Source organism: Bubalus kerabau, chromosome 11 (genome assembly GCF_029407905.1).
Source record: "Bubalus kerabau isolate K-KA32 ecotype Philippines breed swamp buffalo chromosome 11, PCC_UOA_SB_1v2, whole genome shotgun sequence".
Classification (NCBI taxonomy): domain Eukaryota; kingdom Metazoa; phylum Chordata; class Mammalia; order Artiodactyla; family Bovidae; genus Bubalus; species Bubalus kerabau.
The window spans coordinates 77,905,466-77,920,148 of NC_073634.1; the positions used below are offsets into that span (position 1 = coordinate 77,905,466).

The 14,683-nt window shown below is 34.5% G+C and overlaps 1 protein-coding gene across 7 annotated transcripts in view; it reads right to left on the reverse strand.

Moving 5' to 3' along the window:
• Window positions 1-1,569: 1,569 nt before the first annotated feature.
• UBXN2A (UBX domain protein 2A) overlaps window positions 1,570-14,683 on the reverse strand; it is a 34,627-nt gene continuing 21,513 nt past the window's right edge. For all 7 annotated transcript variants that reach the window (XM_055540823.1, XM_055540827.1, XM_055540825.1 and 4 more), the window contains 4 exons: window positions 12,669-12,775; window positions 7,855-7,992; window positions 6,621-6,779; window positions 1,570-5,161 (listed from right to left, as the gene is read on the reverse strand). In XM_055540823.1, the coding sequence (XP_055396798.1) occupies window positions 4,969-5,161; window positions 6,621-6,779; window positions 7,855-7,992; window positions 12,669-12,775 (597 nt within the window). In that variant the 3' untranslated portion in view covers window positions 1,570-4,968. The remainder of the gene's footprint in view (window positions 5,162-6,620; window positions 6,780-7,854; window positions 7,993-12,668; window positions 12,776-14,683) is intronic.

The following is a 14,683-nucleotide window of genomic DNA, read 5'->3' on the forward strand; positions in this document are numbered from 1 at the left end:
AATTTAAAAGACAATAACAGGGATTGGGAAGGATGTGGGAAATCATACACTGCTAGTGGGCGTGTAAACTGTGCAGGTGCTTTGGAAAAGTCTGGCAGTTCTTCAAAAGTTAGGTATGAAATTATATGATCCAGCAATTCCACTTCTAAAGATTAAGAGGAATGAAAACATGATCACACAATAACTTGAACATTAAGTGAAGAGAAATGAAGTGAAAGTCAGTCGTGTCGGACTCTTTGGGACTCCATGGACTGTAGCCTGCCAGGCTCCTCTGTCCAAGGGATTCTCCAGGCCAGAATACTGGAGTGGGTAGCCTTTCCCTTCTCCAGGGATCGAACGCAGGTCTCCCATGTTGCAGATGGATTCTTTACCAGCTAAGCCACAAGGGAAGCCCTTGAGAACTAAAGTATTTATAATAGCTGGTCAAGGCTATGGTTTTTCCTGTGGTCATGTATGGATGTGAGAGTTGGACTGCGAAGAAAGCTGAGTGCCAAAGAATTGATGCTTTTGAACTGTGGTGTTGGAGAAGGCTCTTGAGAGTCCTGTGGACTGCAAGGAGATCCAACCAGTCCATTCTGAAGGAGATCAGCCCTGGGATTTCTTTGGAAGGAATGATGCTAAAGCTGAAATTCCAGTAGTTTGGCCACCTCATGCGAAGAGTTGACCCACTGGAAAAAAACTCTGATGCTGGGAGGGATTGGGGGCAGGAGGAGAAGGGGACGACAGAGGATGAGATGGCTGGATGGTATCACTAACTCGATGGACATGAGTTTGAGTGAACTCCAGGAGTTGGTGATGGACAGGAAGGCCTGGTGTGCTGCAATTCATGGGGTTGCAAAGAGTCGGACACGACTGAGTGACTGAACTGAACTGAAACAGTGGAAACAACCCAAATGTCCATCAACTAATGGGTGACTATTTAGGATGTTAGGAACATTCATACAATTTTACTCAGCAATAAAAAGGACATGGATGAACCTTGAAATTTTATGTTGTGGAAAAAAAGCTGGTCACAAAGGACAGCAATATTGTATGATTCCACTTACATGACCCTCCTTCCCTTTTTCGCACAGAAATGTAACTAAAAGGCATTTCCCCTATTACTATTCTACTTAAAGTGGTGGTATAGTCCTAATAGAATTTTAAAGGACCAATAGAATTCCATAAATAAAACAGGCCTACCATAACCAAGAGGTTTGTTTTTAAAACAAAACTGAATACTGATACACTTAAAAATATCTGTAAAGATGCACACCAAAATGTTATTAGTGGTTATCTCTGAATGGTGGAATAGGTGAGCTAAAGATAATTTCAGCATAACTGTATAATTTTCTCCAGTGGATATGAATTATCTATGTAAAAATATACATTTAAATCAAATGACAAAGAGCCAAATATTAGTCTACTGAATAAGCCACTTCTATTTGAAGATTCAGTGTGATGAGCAATGTTTAAAAGGTTTCTACTGAGAAAGAACAAAGGAATAAATCATACTAAGGAGTCTTCAACTACCGCTGAAGCAGTTCAACTAAGGACACAAAGGGTGGTGAAAGAAATAAACACAACCACTGAGTTTAAAAGTATCACGTTTTAACACTTCTGAGTATTAAATCAAAGTAACATTGGTTAAAATACCTGGCAAATAGAAAGCACCTAATAAATGTTTGTTGATTCTCAAACTGAATGTTTTTGCAAATAAAAATGACAAATGCATCCATATGTAACTAATTTATAACAAACAAATATAAATTATTTCACAGATCCTTTTAATGAACAGTGTTTCATCTTTAAGACAACAGTTCTTTAACCATTATCAAGATTGCTTTCAAAATACTTTAAGGCACTGAAATAGATGCATGCATAATTTCAACACAATTAAGTAAAATGAAAACTACTCTAAATGACAGAAGTATATAAAATAAATAAGATCACCTTTATAACCTGGATAATGCATAGTAATTTAACCAATAAATTAAAATTTGTAAAATTCAATATGTACTTCCATATAACAGGCCTAACAATGCTTTTAAATTGATTGAGGCCAGTTTTCAAACAACTACTTAGGTCAAATTGTATTCCACACCTAAGATGCTGGCTTATTTTCAAGTTTGCCTTCCTTTGCAAAATGCAGTTTGTTTTCTAAAGTCAACATGTTTGGGCTATATTAGACATTTAATTAACAACTTTAGAATTTTACACTTTCACATAAAAAGCTTTATGAGGTGGTTCTCACTTTAGAAAACCTTTAAGAGTATCACTTGTGGTAAAGTTTTCACAGTTACAAAAATGAGGGTTATTGCTGATGACAGGTCTTTCTCTAAAGAACTTCTCATTGTGGTGTACTCTACATGTACACCCAAGAAAACTTCCAATATGTCTTCTGGATAATAATTATGGTAAACTGGAAAACCCATAAGGGAGGACAATATTTCCAACAAGAAGCCCCTTCATATATGCCCCAATATATGGAGAATCATAAATTGACATATTTATGCAAAGGAAAATTATAAAATGCTTCATGATAGGCCTATGTGAAACATTTTCTTACAGATTCTTGAAAATATATCAACAGTCATCTTATGTATGATCTTAGCATCCCCTCACTTTTTTAAGAATGCCATTATTTTTGTTTCACTAGCAAGAGGGCTCTATCATGGCCGTAAACGTTACCGACAATAAATATTTTCTGTTATGTGTCTGTTTATTTCTGAGGGTGAATGACAAAAGGAAAAGTCTCTCCTTTGTTCTCCCTCTCTCCCTGATAAAACAACAGAACTCTACCATGTGGAGGGCTGAGAGCTAGAAAAGCAAGCATTCTCAAAATGGATTTCAAACAGAAGATATATTATACACCAGGTCATCTAGTTATATGTCTATTTCCCTTCTGTTATCCCTGAGCCTTTAATAAAAACCTCATTTAAATATTACAGCCTTGTCTCAGCTGTGCTTTTAGAAGATAAAGCACAAGTTTATATCATGATCAGGTCAGCATTAAGGGGTGGGGGAGGGAAAGACAGTGTAAGAATGAACTGTGGGGGACCAGGATAAAACTTAAAGGTCTAACAGCCCCATTTCAGTCCGGTCTTACACTGCCATGGTGAAGCATGCAGGTTTTATTTTCCTAGGGTGGAAGCTTAAGTGAAAGTGAAAAGTGAGGTCGCTCAGTCATGTCCGACTCTTAGCGACCCCATGGACTACAGCCCACCAGGCCCTCCGTCCATGGGATTTTCCAGCTTAGTGCAGGATTTCCTGAAGACAGATTCTCCTACTACATACCTAAGAATTACTGGAGATTAAAAATGTAGAGATCTGGGACCCTTCCCAAATACAACGAATTGTTAAAATGTGTGTGGTAGGTGGCAGGTAATAGGCATTCTGAAAGCTTTCCAGGTGATCGTTATGCATTAAGGCTTGAAGATCACTGCAAATCACTGCTTTACAAGATTACTTCTTTCAAGGGGTCTGCAAGGTCAAAACTATTTTCATAATTATATTAAGATGTTATTCTTGCCTTTTTTTTTCTTCACTTTTTCAAGAGTGTACAGGAGCATTTACCAGAGGGGACATGATGTGCGATATTGCAACAGACTGAATGTGGAAGCAAATGAGATCCCATCTGTCTTCTTTAAATCGGACAGTAAAGATGTCTGCAGAAAATAAAATACAATGCCACGTTTCCCACTCCATCTTTTGACATTTTGGAAAATGACATTTTTCATGAAAATGTTCTTTACATTAACACGTTTTTAGTGAATAAATATTTGATAACCTTTTATTTTAAATATAACATTAATATGTGTAACCCACATAAACAAAAGCTCTTGAGACCAAAAAGTTTGAGAACTTTTCTTTCCAGCAGGCATCCAGTACCCTATGAACATTACTGCTGATAGGCCCGGTTGCTTCATTCCTTGGCACACTCAATGCATATTTCACTTTAAATATGATTCAACAGATCATCTGCAAAAAGCTTCTTAAACTTATTTTCAGGCAAGAGGATTTAATCTGACAGTGAAATACTGAAGTCGAACCAGTTTTAGTTAAAAATCTAAGATGTGAAGCAGGTTTTCCTTAGTGACATCTAACGTACTAAACAATCCTTTAATATATAAACAGGCCAACGATGTATGAAATAGAAGACCACACTTCACAGGACGCATTTAAAAATGTTAATTAGTAATGTGACAACAGCACTAGATTCTATGTGAGGAAACAAACGGCTCACTCCAGATGTCAGCTACAACAAAGCCCTAGTTTTTCAAAGAAAATAAAGTAGGGAATAAACAGGTTCCTAGAGAAAAAAGAATTCTTTTAAATCTACACATTTTGAAAATGTTGAAATATGAGTTGGCACATTGATACTGACATTATACTAAACTACACAATTTTATTCTTAAATGAAAGTACATCCCAGATACTGTTAATATTCGATTGTTGGAGTATGCAAATTGGGAACACTTCTGAGGTTTAGGTATAGCTGTGGTAAAAGCAGACCCTTTCAGCCTTATGATTGTATCTCAGATATAAGAAAATTACACTGATGCTTTTAACCTGCCATGTACAATTTTCTAATGTATTGCCATTTAAAAAATCTGAGACAGCTAACATTTAAACACATCATTGCTGTTTGGGAATCATATTTGAATGGAAGATGCTGTGCACATATTTCTTACTTTATACCATATTAAGATTTTAAATGATAAGTTATTGAATATATCTTATGTTGAATAAATGGTATTTGAAAATATATATTTTTCTTTCTGAGTAGCCTTCTGGAAAAAGTTCACTGAATATAGTTTCCAGTAATAGTTTACTTTCCTAACTTGTACTTATTTTAAAATCTCATCAGCAGGGAATTAAAACAGTGCAAAACCCAGCAAATCTGACTTTCCCTTGTTTTGATTTGCACGTCCACTTATGACCATCATTTTTGGGGAAACTTTCCACTTAGTGTATCAAAGATCAATGCTATGAAAGTTCTTTAAAAGGTTCAGCGGTTTTTTTGAGTCTCTGAATGATTACAGCATTCTGTAAATCAGCTTCTTCCAGTGTGAGTGTTTCATCTAGCAATTTGAGGAAAGGAAGAGCAGTTGCCAGGGAAAAGGGAGGACTCCTCTGAGATCCCTGGTATTTTTCGATGAAGTCTTTGATGTGGCTTATCCTGTAAAATAGCACAAACTATTAATGTAATTTTATGAAAACCTGAATTGGCTAATTTAATTTAAAGTGAAGTCTGGGATTTTCTTTTTTATTTTTTTGGGGGGATTTTCTTAAACATAATTTAGTGGGAACTTAGTGATGGATCATTATATCTTTTCTTCACTTTTGCATATGCCTAAAAAACTTCTCTAACAGAAAAATCAACATAACTAGCTCTGAATGGATCAGAAACGGTCCAGTCAGTAACCCTACACAGACATGGGCTTTATCTCTTCCATACCAGGTGATGTTATACTGCAAATCTAGTTAAGAAAACACTTAACCTGGTGCAGGCCTATTTTCAGTTAGTATCATGAACACTATAATGTAATATAATCACTGCAATCTTAAAGGCAGCTCAGTTATATACATGTAAGTATATGCGCGTATACTTAAAGAGGGAGAGGACATATACAGTTCATCAAAAATAATTAACACAGATTTATAACAGATTTCTCTCTTGCACAAAAGGAAACAGATATGATCACGGAAAGGCAAATAAGATATATTGGCATATATTTTGAGCGAGGTAGTACATAAATCCGGAGAAGGCAATGGCAACCCACTCCAGTACTCTTGCCTGGAAAATCCCATGGACGGAGGAGCCTGGTAGGCTGCAGTCCATGGGGTCGCTAGGAGTCAGACATGACTGAGCAACTTCCCTTTCACTTTTCACTTTCATGCATTGGAGAAGGAAATGGCAACCCACTCCAGTGTTCTTGCCTGGAGAATCCTAGGGACGGGGGAGCCTGGTGGGCTGCCGTCTATGGGGTCACACAGAGTCGGATACAACTGAAGTGACTTAGCAGCAGCAGCAGTACATAAGTTATTTTACTATTACTATTTTAACCAAGCACATATGTATAGAATATTTTACATGTATAATATCCCCTTCCCAAATTTTAAATGCTTTTAAATAAAGAAGAAAACCTACAAACAATATGTTCCTGCTTTAAATAAAATGAAAAAAATTAAGAAGAGATGAATGACTAGAAAAATTTATCAAAGTAGTAATAGTGATGGATCTCTAGGTGATGAAATTTAAATTGACTTCAGTTTCTTTCAGGACTTTCCTGTATTTTCATTCTTTTTATACAATTGACAGGAAAATACACACATAATGCTAAAAGGTCTACTTAAAAACATATTGAAAATAATTCTTTTAAAATTATATATCTAGTTAAGCCAGAAAACTAATGAAATAAGTAAAAAAAAAATTTCAATTAATGTCCAAGAATTTCCATTGTCATGATACATTATGTTTAGAGAACTATTTATTAAGATCCTTGGTTAGTTCTTAAAAATAACTATTGACTGACTTGAAAAGAAGAAATATTATTAAAACTTAGGAGGGGAAATCAGACAAATAATGAAATAGCTTAGGGGGGGAAATCAGACAAATAATGAAATAGAAGACTCACCTATGAGAAATGTTAAATTTCTGGACAATCCTTTTCCCGTTGGCTAACCAGATCTGTATATTAGTGATGGGTTCCAGATTGTTTAGTGGGACAGCAGACAACGTCTTTTTTTTCTCAACTTCAATATTCTTTGCTTTAGAAACAATTTTTGGTGTAGCACTAGGAAAATCCATATAACAAGTCAGATGGGTGTTTTTCAGTAAGCAGAACTTTATCATTAAACAATTACTCTAAAATCTTTACAGGAAGTATAGATTTTAGGAAGATTTCAGCCAGTCACAGCTGTTCCCCCAGTAACACATAAATATATTAGTATCAGTTATATCTGTCATAGATGATGATTATAGGAATTTAATGAAATTATGCATATCCAAGTAATATGTAAGATTATAGACTGTTATATAAGTATACTTGAATACTATTTAAGTACATATGTATTTGAATAGTGCCTTCCAGAACAATTTAGTGCTGACAGATCCACGGACTTTACCTATGGCCCAGGTTAAAATTTCTAGAAGAAATAAGTTCTCTGTAGAGAATAGTCCTTGGGTTATAAATGAAATAAAGTATTTCTTCATCACTCTGAAGGTCACATTTCAATATTTTTATACTTGTGGATGAATATGCATGTATATACCTTACCAATCTTGATAATTCATATATGAGAATTCATAAAAATAAGAAGCAATCCTATATTTAACCTCTTTGCACATTCTGTCACAGGCATAACTAGATAAGATGAAGACTGCAAAGTCTGAAAATAATTAAAGGCTCTGATACTAACTTTATCAGGCATTATTTCACTTGTATTACTTCAAAATTCAGATACTGATTGGAGGAATGCAATGCTGAAGGCACTGGTTACAGAATACTATCTCCCAAAGCTAGCCTATATACCCTGTGACATTAATGGCAAAGCTCAGGTGGTGGGTCCAAGGGAGAAAAAATGATTTACCCACACAATTTTGTCCAATGTCCTTATTAAACCAGGCCCTTTTGATCTGATAAAACCAAAAAAAGCCTTCATGATTTTTAAGTGTAGTGCCAGCTTGTGTTAATTTACACTAAGGTGAATATGATTTAGAAGTTCTCAAAAGTTAATATGAAAAAAAATCTCATTTCCAGTGGGAGAAATGATAAACTCTATATATGTGGTCTACATAGTGAAATAATTAAAAGCCGAATATTAGTCAAGCCTCTGCTTATGAAAAGCACAGATCATGAGCCTACTCACCTTCCCAGTCTGTGACCTTGTCCTGAGAAGGGCTGGAACACAGGCTTTGTTGACATACATACTTCATTTTTCTTATCTTCAACTTTAACATCCACCTCCTCTTTATCAAAAACTCCCTGTAATTCTAAAGGTAATTCCCTTGGAAAGTAAAGAAAGGAAACTAAGAAGCTACTAATATCCCTTTTGTTTCTCTGAAAAACATATTCTACATGCAAAAAGAATAAAAAAATATAGAAATAAGAGGCATATAATATTCTATATAATAAAAACTACATCTATTTAAAATAATATAGTTTAAAATAATACAATTAGATAATATGAATATCAAAAGCCAAGAACAATATAGAAAAATTTTTAAAAATTAATTTATTTTTTTATTGAAGGATAATTGCTTTATAGAATTTTGTTGTTTCTGTCAAACCTCAACATGAATCAGCCATAGGTATACATATATCCCCTCTCTTTTGAACCTCCCTCCCATCTCCCTCCCCATCCCACCCCCTAGGTTGATACAGAAATCTTGTTTGAGTTTTCTGAGCCATATAGCAAATTCCCCTGTTGGCTATCTATTTTACATATGGTAATGTAAGTTTCCATGTTACTCTCTCCTTACATCTAACCCTCTCCTCCCCTCTCCCCATGTCCATAAGTCTATTTTCTATGTGTTTCTCCACCGCTGCCCTGTAAATAAATTCTTCAGTACCATTTTTTAGATTCCATATATATGCATTGCTGCTGCTGCTAAGTCACTTCAGTCATGTCCGACTCTGTGCGACCCCATAGACGGCAGCCCACCAGGCTCCCCCGTCCCCGGGATTCTCTAGGCAAGAACACTGGAGTGGGTTGCCATTTCCTTCTCCAATGCATGAAAGTGAAAAGTGAAAGGGAAGTCGCCGAGTCAGAATATGATATTTGTCTTTCTCTTTCTGACTTACTCTGTATAATAAGTTCTAAGGTTCATTCACTTCATTAGGACTGATTCAAATGCGTTCCTTTTTATGGTAGAATAATTTTTAAAACTACAAATTCATGAACAGCTTGAGCTATTCAGTTTGTCCAGAGTAACACTGAAGTCACGAAATATTTGATGACTACATACTGCTAAAATTAAACAATTTGATCACTTTCATAGGTATCTAAATAGGATTAATAATGTGCAAGAAAAATCAAGATCTTATTTCATTTTTAAAAATGAAAATATAGCTACATGCTTGTTCCAGAAAAGCAAGACAAAAAATATAAATACAAATTGACTTAGACAGTGACAGTCCCCTCCCTCCAAAGTGACTCCTTAGAATTCCTCTCTTGATAAAAAACTGGGGTGAGTCTCCTAAATTTTTTCTCTATATATAGTAAAATACCACAGATTTGTAATTTTTCCCAAGATGGTATTATTCTATACACACTATTCTGTATTTTGCATACTGCTATTCTGTTTTAAAGTAGATCAAGTACAAACATACAAAATACTCTTTTCATCTTTTTCTAACTGATTTGTAAGAAATCTGTATATATTTCATTTATAGGATATAAGCGCAACAAGTATTCCCAGTTTGGCAATTGATTTTACATAATCAAATTTATCTTTCTTATATTGCTTCTGAGATTCATGCCAACTATAGTTATATGCAACAACATGGATGAATATCCCAAAGAAATAAACTGAGTAGACACAAAAATTAAACACATTCCATTTATATAGAGTTCAAAAATCAGATAAAATGAAAAAAGCCTAAAGAAAAACATAAAGCTATTTAAAAAACCAAAGAACAAATTACCACTGAAGTTAGGATAGCATTACTTTTGTGATATTCCTACCAATAAAGTGTACTTTAGTCTTATCAAGGATTGTTGTTATTTAGTTGCTAAATCATGTCTGACTCTTCTGCCACCCCATGGACTGTAGCCCACCAGGCTTCTCTGTCCATGGGATTTTTGAGGCCAGAATACTGGAGAGGGTTGCCATTTCCTTCTCTAGGGGATCTTCCCCACTCAGGGATCAAAACCATGTCACCTGCATTGGCGGGTGGATAATTTACCACTAAGCTACTTGGAAAGGTGGCTATCATGAATTAAAAATGGGACAAATCTGAATTGAGAGACATTCTATATAATTTGGGCTCATAATCTTCAAGTGTCAAGGTCATTAAAAAAAGACAAAAACAAAAACTCAGGAACTGTTCCCTCTTGAAGAAATGAAAGAGACATGACATTTAAAAGCAGTAAGTAATTCTGAATTGGATGCTTTTGCTATAAAGGATAGTATTAAGATAAATAGCGACTCTTGAAAATGTCTGACAATTAAATGATAATCATACATTAATAGATGGTTGTATTGTGGTTACAGAGGTAAATATATTTCCCTTTTTTTTAAAGGATAGTATTAAGATAAATAGCGACTCTTGAAAATGTTTGAGGATTAAATGATAATCATACATCATTAGATGGTTGTATTGTGGTTACATAGGAAAATACATTTCCTTCTTTTTTTTCCTATAAAAAATACAAACTATTCTGGATGAAGAAGCATTACTTTGGCAACTCACTCTCAAATGCTTTTAGAAAAGTTCTTAGTACTTCACTTATGACTTTTGTATAGTTTGAAAAAGATTAAAAATTAATTATATAATACAAAACAATTTATAATTTGTATATACATTGTACATATACATATGTACAGACCTATATATGTGTATGTATATATTGAAAATTGGCTATATACAGAATATTATGAACCATTCTGAAATAAAAACTGACCAAAATAAGTGCTTTGCACCATTAAATTGATGTCACACATAAAATCATATGTTAAGGACAGTGCTATGGGACAGAATTTAATTTTGTCTATTTTTTTAATAAAGCAGAAGCATGAATATGAGCATCAATAGCTGAAAGAATGTTCATGCCTTTTACACATTAATTTATCAATTTATCATGAAAGAGTAATTGAGATACTAGTCAAACTTTGAGTATAATTATAAGAAAACACAGGAGTAAAATCTTCAATGCCCTGACATAAGGGATATTTTCTTAGCTATGACACCAGAGACAAAAGTGACAAAAGAAAAAAAAATCAATAAATCAGACTCTTCAGATTAAAAACTTTTGTGCTCCAAAGAGTACCATCAAAAAAATGAAACAATAACAAACATAAAAGAATGGGAGAAAATAGTCTCAAAAATACATCACAAACTCTTACAGATCAACAGCAAGGTAAATAACCTAAATTTTTAAAGTAGGCAGGGGGGAATTCCCTGGTGGTCCAGTGGTTAAGGCTCCACATTTTCACTGCTATGGGCTCAGGTGGCAAGGGTAAAAAACATCGACAAAGGATCTGAATAGATATTTCTTCAAAGAAGATATACACGTGGCCTACAAGTACATGAAAAGATGCTCAACATGACTGGTCACTAGGGAAATGCAAGTGAAAACCACAAGATACCACTTCTTAATGAGTAGGATAGTTATAATTTAAAAAACCAGTGTTGGCAAGGATATGGAAAACAAACTAACAAGCACTGGCAAGTATATGGAAAAACTGGAACTTTGATACACTGTTGGTGGGAATAGAAAACGGTACAATCATATGTGGCATTTCTTCATAAACAGAGATAACAATTCCACTCCTAGACCTGAGAGGACTGAAAACATATGTCCACATGAAAACTTGTACACAAATGTTCAGAGCAGTATTATTTGTAATAAGCAAGATGTGGAAATGACCCAATTTCTCTCTACCGAGAAGTGAATAAACTAAATGTAGCATATCCATACAATGCAACACTATTTGGCAATAAAAATGGAATGAAGAACTGTTAAAAGCTACATGAATGAAATTTGAAAATACTATGTTGAGTTAAAGAAGTCAAACACAAAATGATTCCATTTATATGGAATGTTCAAAATAGACAAATCCATAGAAGAAGAAAGTAGACTGCAGTTGTGCAGGGTTGTGAGGAGGGGGAAATGGACAGTGGAGAGTGATTACTAGCATGGGGTTTCTTTTTAGGGTGATGAAAAAAGAAATATTTTGGAATTAATGTGCTGATGGTTGTATAACTCTGTGAATACACTAAAAAATTATGAATTGTATACTTTAAAGGAGTAAATTTTATGGTAGGTTAATTTTAATAAAACTTTAACTAAAAAATAAAGCTGTTATTTTTCTTAAAAATTTAAACACAAGGATAGTCACATATTTTTTTATAGTGGGAGACTTAAGACATAATCAAATCACCAACAACTAGGTGTATATATATAAATTATGGCTCATCACTGTAACAAAATAATATACAGATATATTCAAGTATTTCTAGATAAAGTCAAAATACTTTTAAAAATATATGCACAATTATGTATAAATCTATGGACAGAAAGTGCCAAATTGAAATTCAACAGAAATGTTAATAGCAGTAATACTTCTGCTATTACTTCTGGGTAATGAAATTATGGGTGATTTTCAAGTTTTTATAAATATATAATATAAAACACTACAGGGCAATGGAAATCACAATTTAACAACTATAAAGATCTTTAAACATAATTATTAAATAACAAGTAGGATGTGATGTGGTATTAAGTAACACTCGGCAAAGTGAATTAATTTAAGTCAGATTTTGGTTGATCAGAATTCACATTCCTGACCCTTCAAGATTACAGCTGTGGTCCTCTTAAGTAAACCCATCTTATGAAAAGTCTGAATTTAAAAGAGAAAAAGTATTTTTGAATGTATAAGGATGTGTGAACAACATTAAAAAGGAATCTTCCAAATGAAACATATCTAAAATATCCTTCTGCTAACAAAGACTGCTTACCCTTTTTTGATGGAGTTCAGAAACTGTTGACTTGCACCATCAGAATAACTTCTGAAATCATCATTGACAGTGAATCCATTTTTCCATAATTTTATACTTACATCTACCTGCAAAGCAGTAAGAAACAAAATGTATAATGTTAATCAATAAAATGTACTAGTAGATTAAAAATCCTTTGAAAATTTCTTCTATCAGTATATATTTTATGTATCAATCTTTTCTTTAAAATTGGGATAGAATTGACATATAACATTGTATTAGTCTTACAAGTACAACATAATGATTTGATGTATGTATATATCGCAAAATGATTACAGAATGAGTATAATTAACATCCATTACACAGTTAAAAAATTTTAAATATACCATTCTTAAGAGCTAGCTTCAAATATAAAATATCAAAAATTATAATGTTCATGCATAATCTAGTTCATAATGAATAATATTTTAAAGTAAGTCATTAATCATTTTCTTTAGGAGAACTCATTTGGAAGAATATCCTGTGCTCTATCTCAGAGGGCACTAATGCTGTCTGGTCAGAACAGACTTCTCAACAGTTAGAGAAATCTGAAACGACTTGAACATTAGACTTTGAACATTAAAAATAAAAATGGGGGAAAAACAACTAAGAGTAATTAATAGCTATTCCTTCAAGTGTAACCTTTCCTGGGTGGCTGAGTGATAAGGAATCTGACTACCAGTGCAAGAGAGATGGATTGGATCCCTGATTCGGGAAGATCCCACAAGCTGTGGAATAACTAAGGCTGTGCACCACAACTATTGAGCCCGTGCTCTAGAACTGGGGAGCCGCAACTACCGAAGCCTGCATGCCCTGGAGCCAGTGCTTCACAAGAGAAGCCACTGCAATGAGAGGCCTGTGCACCGCACCTAGCGAGTACCCCTTGCTCACCACAACTAGAGAAAGGTCTGCGCGGCATTGAAGACCCAGCACAGGCAAAAATAAATAAATAAGTAAAATTATTTAAAAAGAAAAACACAATAATTTGCTTAAAAAAAGAACTGTCAGTGTTACTGTTAGCAATATTTCATCTCTCAACATCTTCTGGATCATCTCACTTCCTTGAAGTGTCAGACTCCCTTTATACATTTTGAGGAAATGTCTGCCGAATAGCCAAGACTGAAAAATCAGTTGTCTGTAAAGCATCCTTTCAAGTAAAAACAGTACACCATGAAAAAGCAGACTGTTCAGCTTGCATCTCAAGCAACTGTACTTTTCCTTAAGATACTTCTGTATATTGCAGAAGAGTTTCACATATGTGTGTGTGTGTATTAGTCTCTCAGTCGTGTTCAACTCTTTGCAACCCATGGACTGTACAGTCTCCTTTGTCCATGGAATTCTCCAGGCAAGAATACTAGAGTGGGTTGCCATTTCCTTCTCCAGGGAATGAACCTGGGTCTCCTGCATTGCAGGCAGATTTTTTACTGTCTGAGCCACCAGGGAAGCCTCATTTTATGTATATACTTCATATTTTATTATACAGAAAGTTAGTAAGATAGGTTATTGAAGTGTTAGGATTTAATGGAACCTATAAGTTTCACTGCTCTATCAAGGACATTCTTAATTTTTTTGTTTTTTGGACATTCTTAATTGAAACCAGTGTTTTTCACCCCCTGCAAGTGCAAAGAAAAGAGTAGAGTACTGGTACGATGTGGTGCTGTGTGGTGCCACAGCCTCAGTTCCTCCTGAGGTGCCAGTTTTGTTGACCATTGCTTTTGCAATATCAGTGCAAACTCAATACAGTGAAAAAAGTAAATAGTATCTTATTATTAGTACAAAAGCTGAGCACAGAAGAATTGATACTTTTGAACTGTGGTGTTGGAGAAGACTCTTGAGAGTCCCTTGGACTGCAAAGAGATCCAACCAGTCCATTCTGAAGGAGATCAGTCCTGGGATTTCTTTGGAAGGAATGATGCTAGAGCTGAAACTCCAGTACTTTGGCCACCTCATGTGAAGGGTTGACTCATTAGAAAAGACTCTGATGCTGGGAGGGATT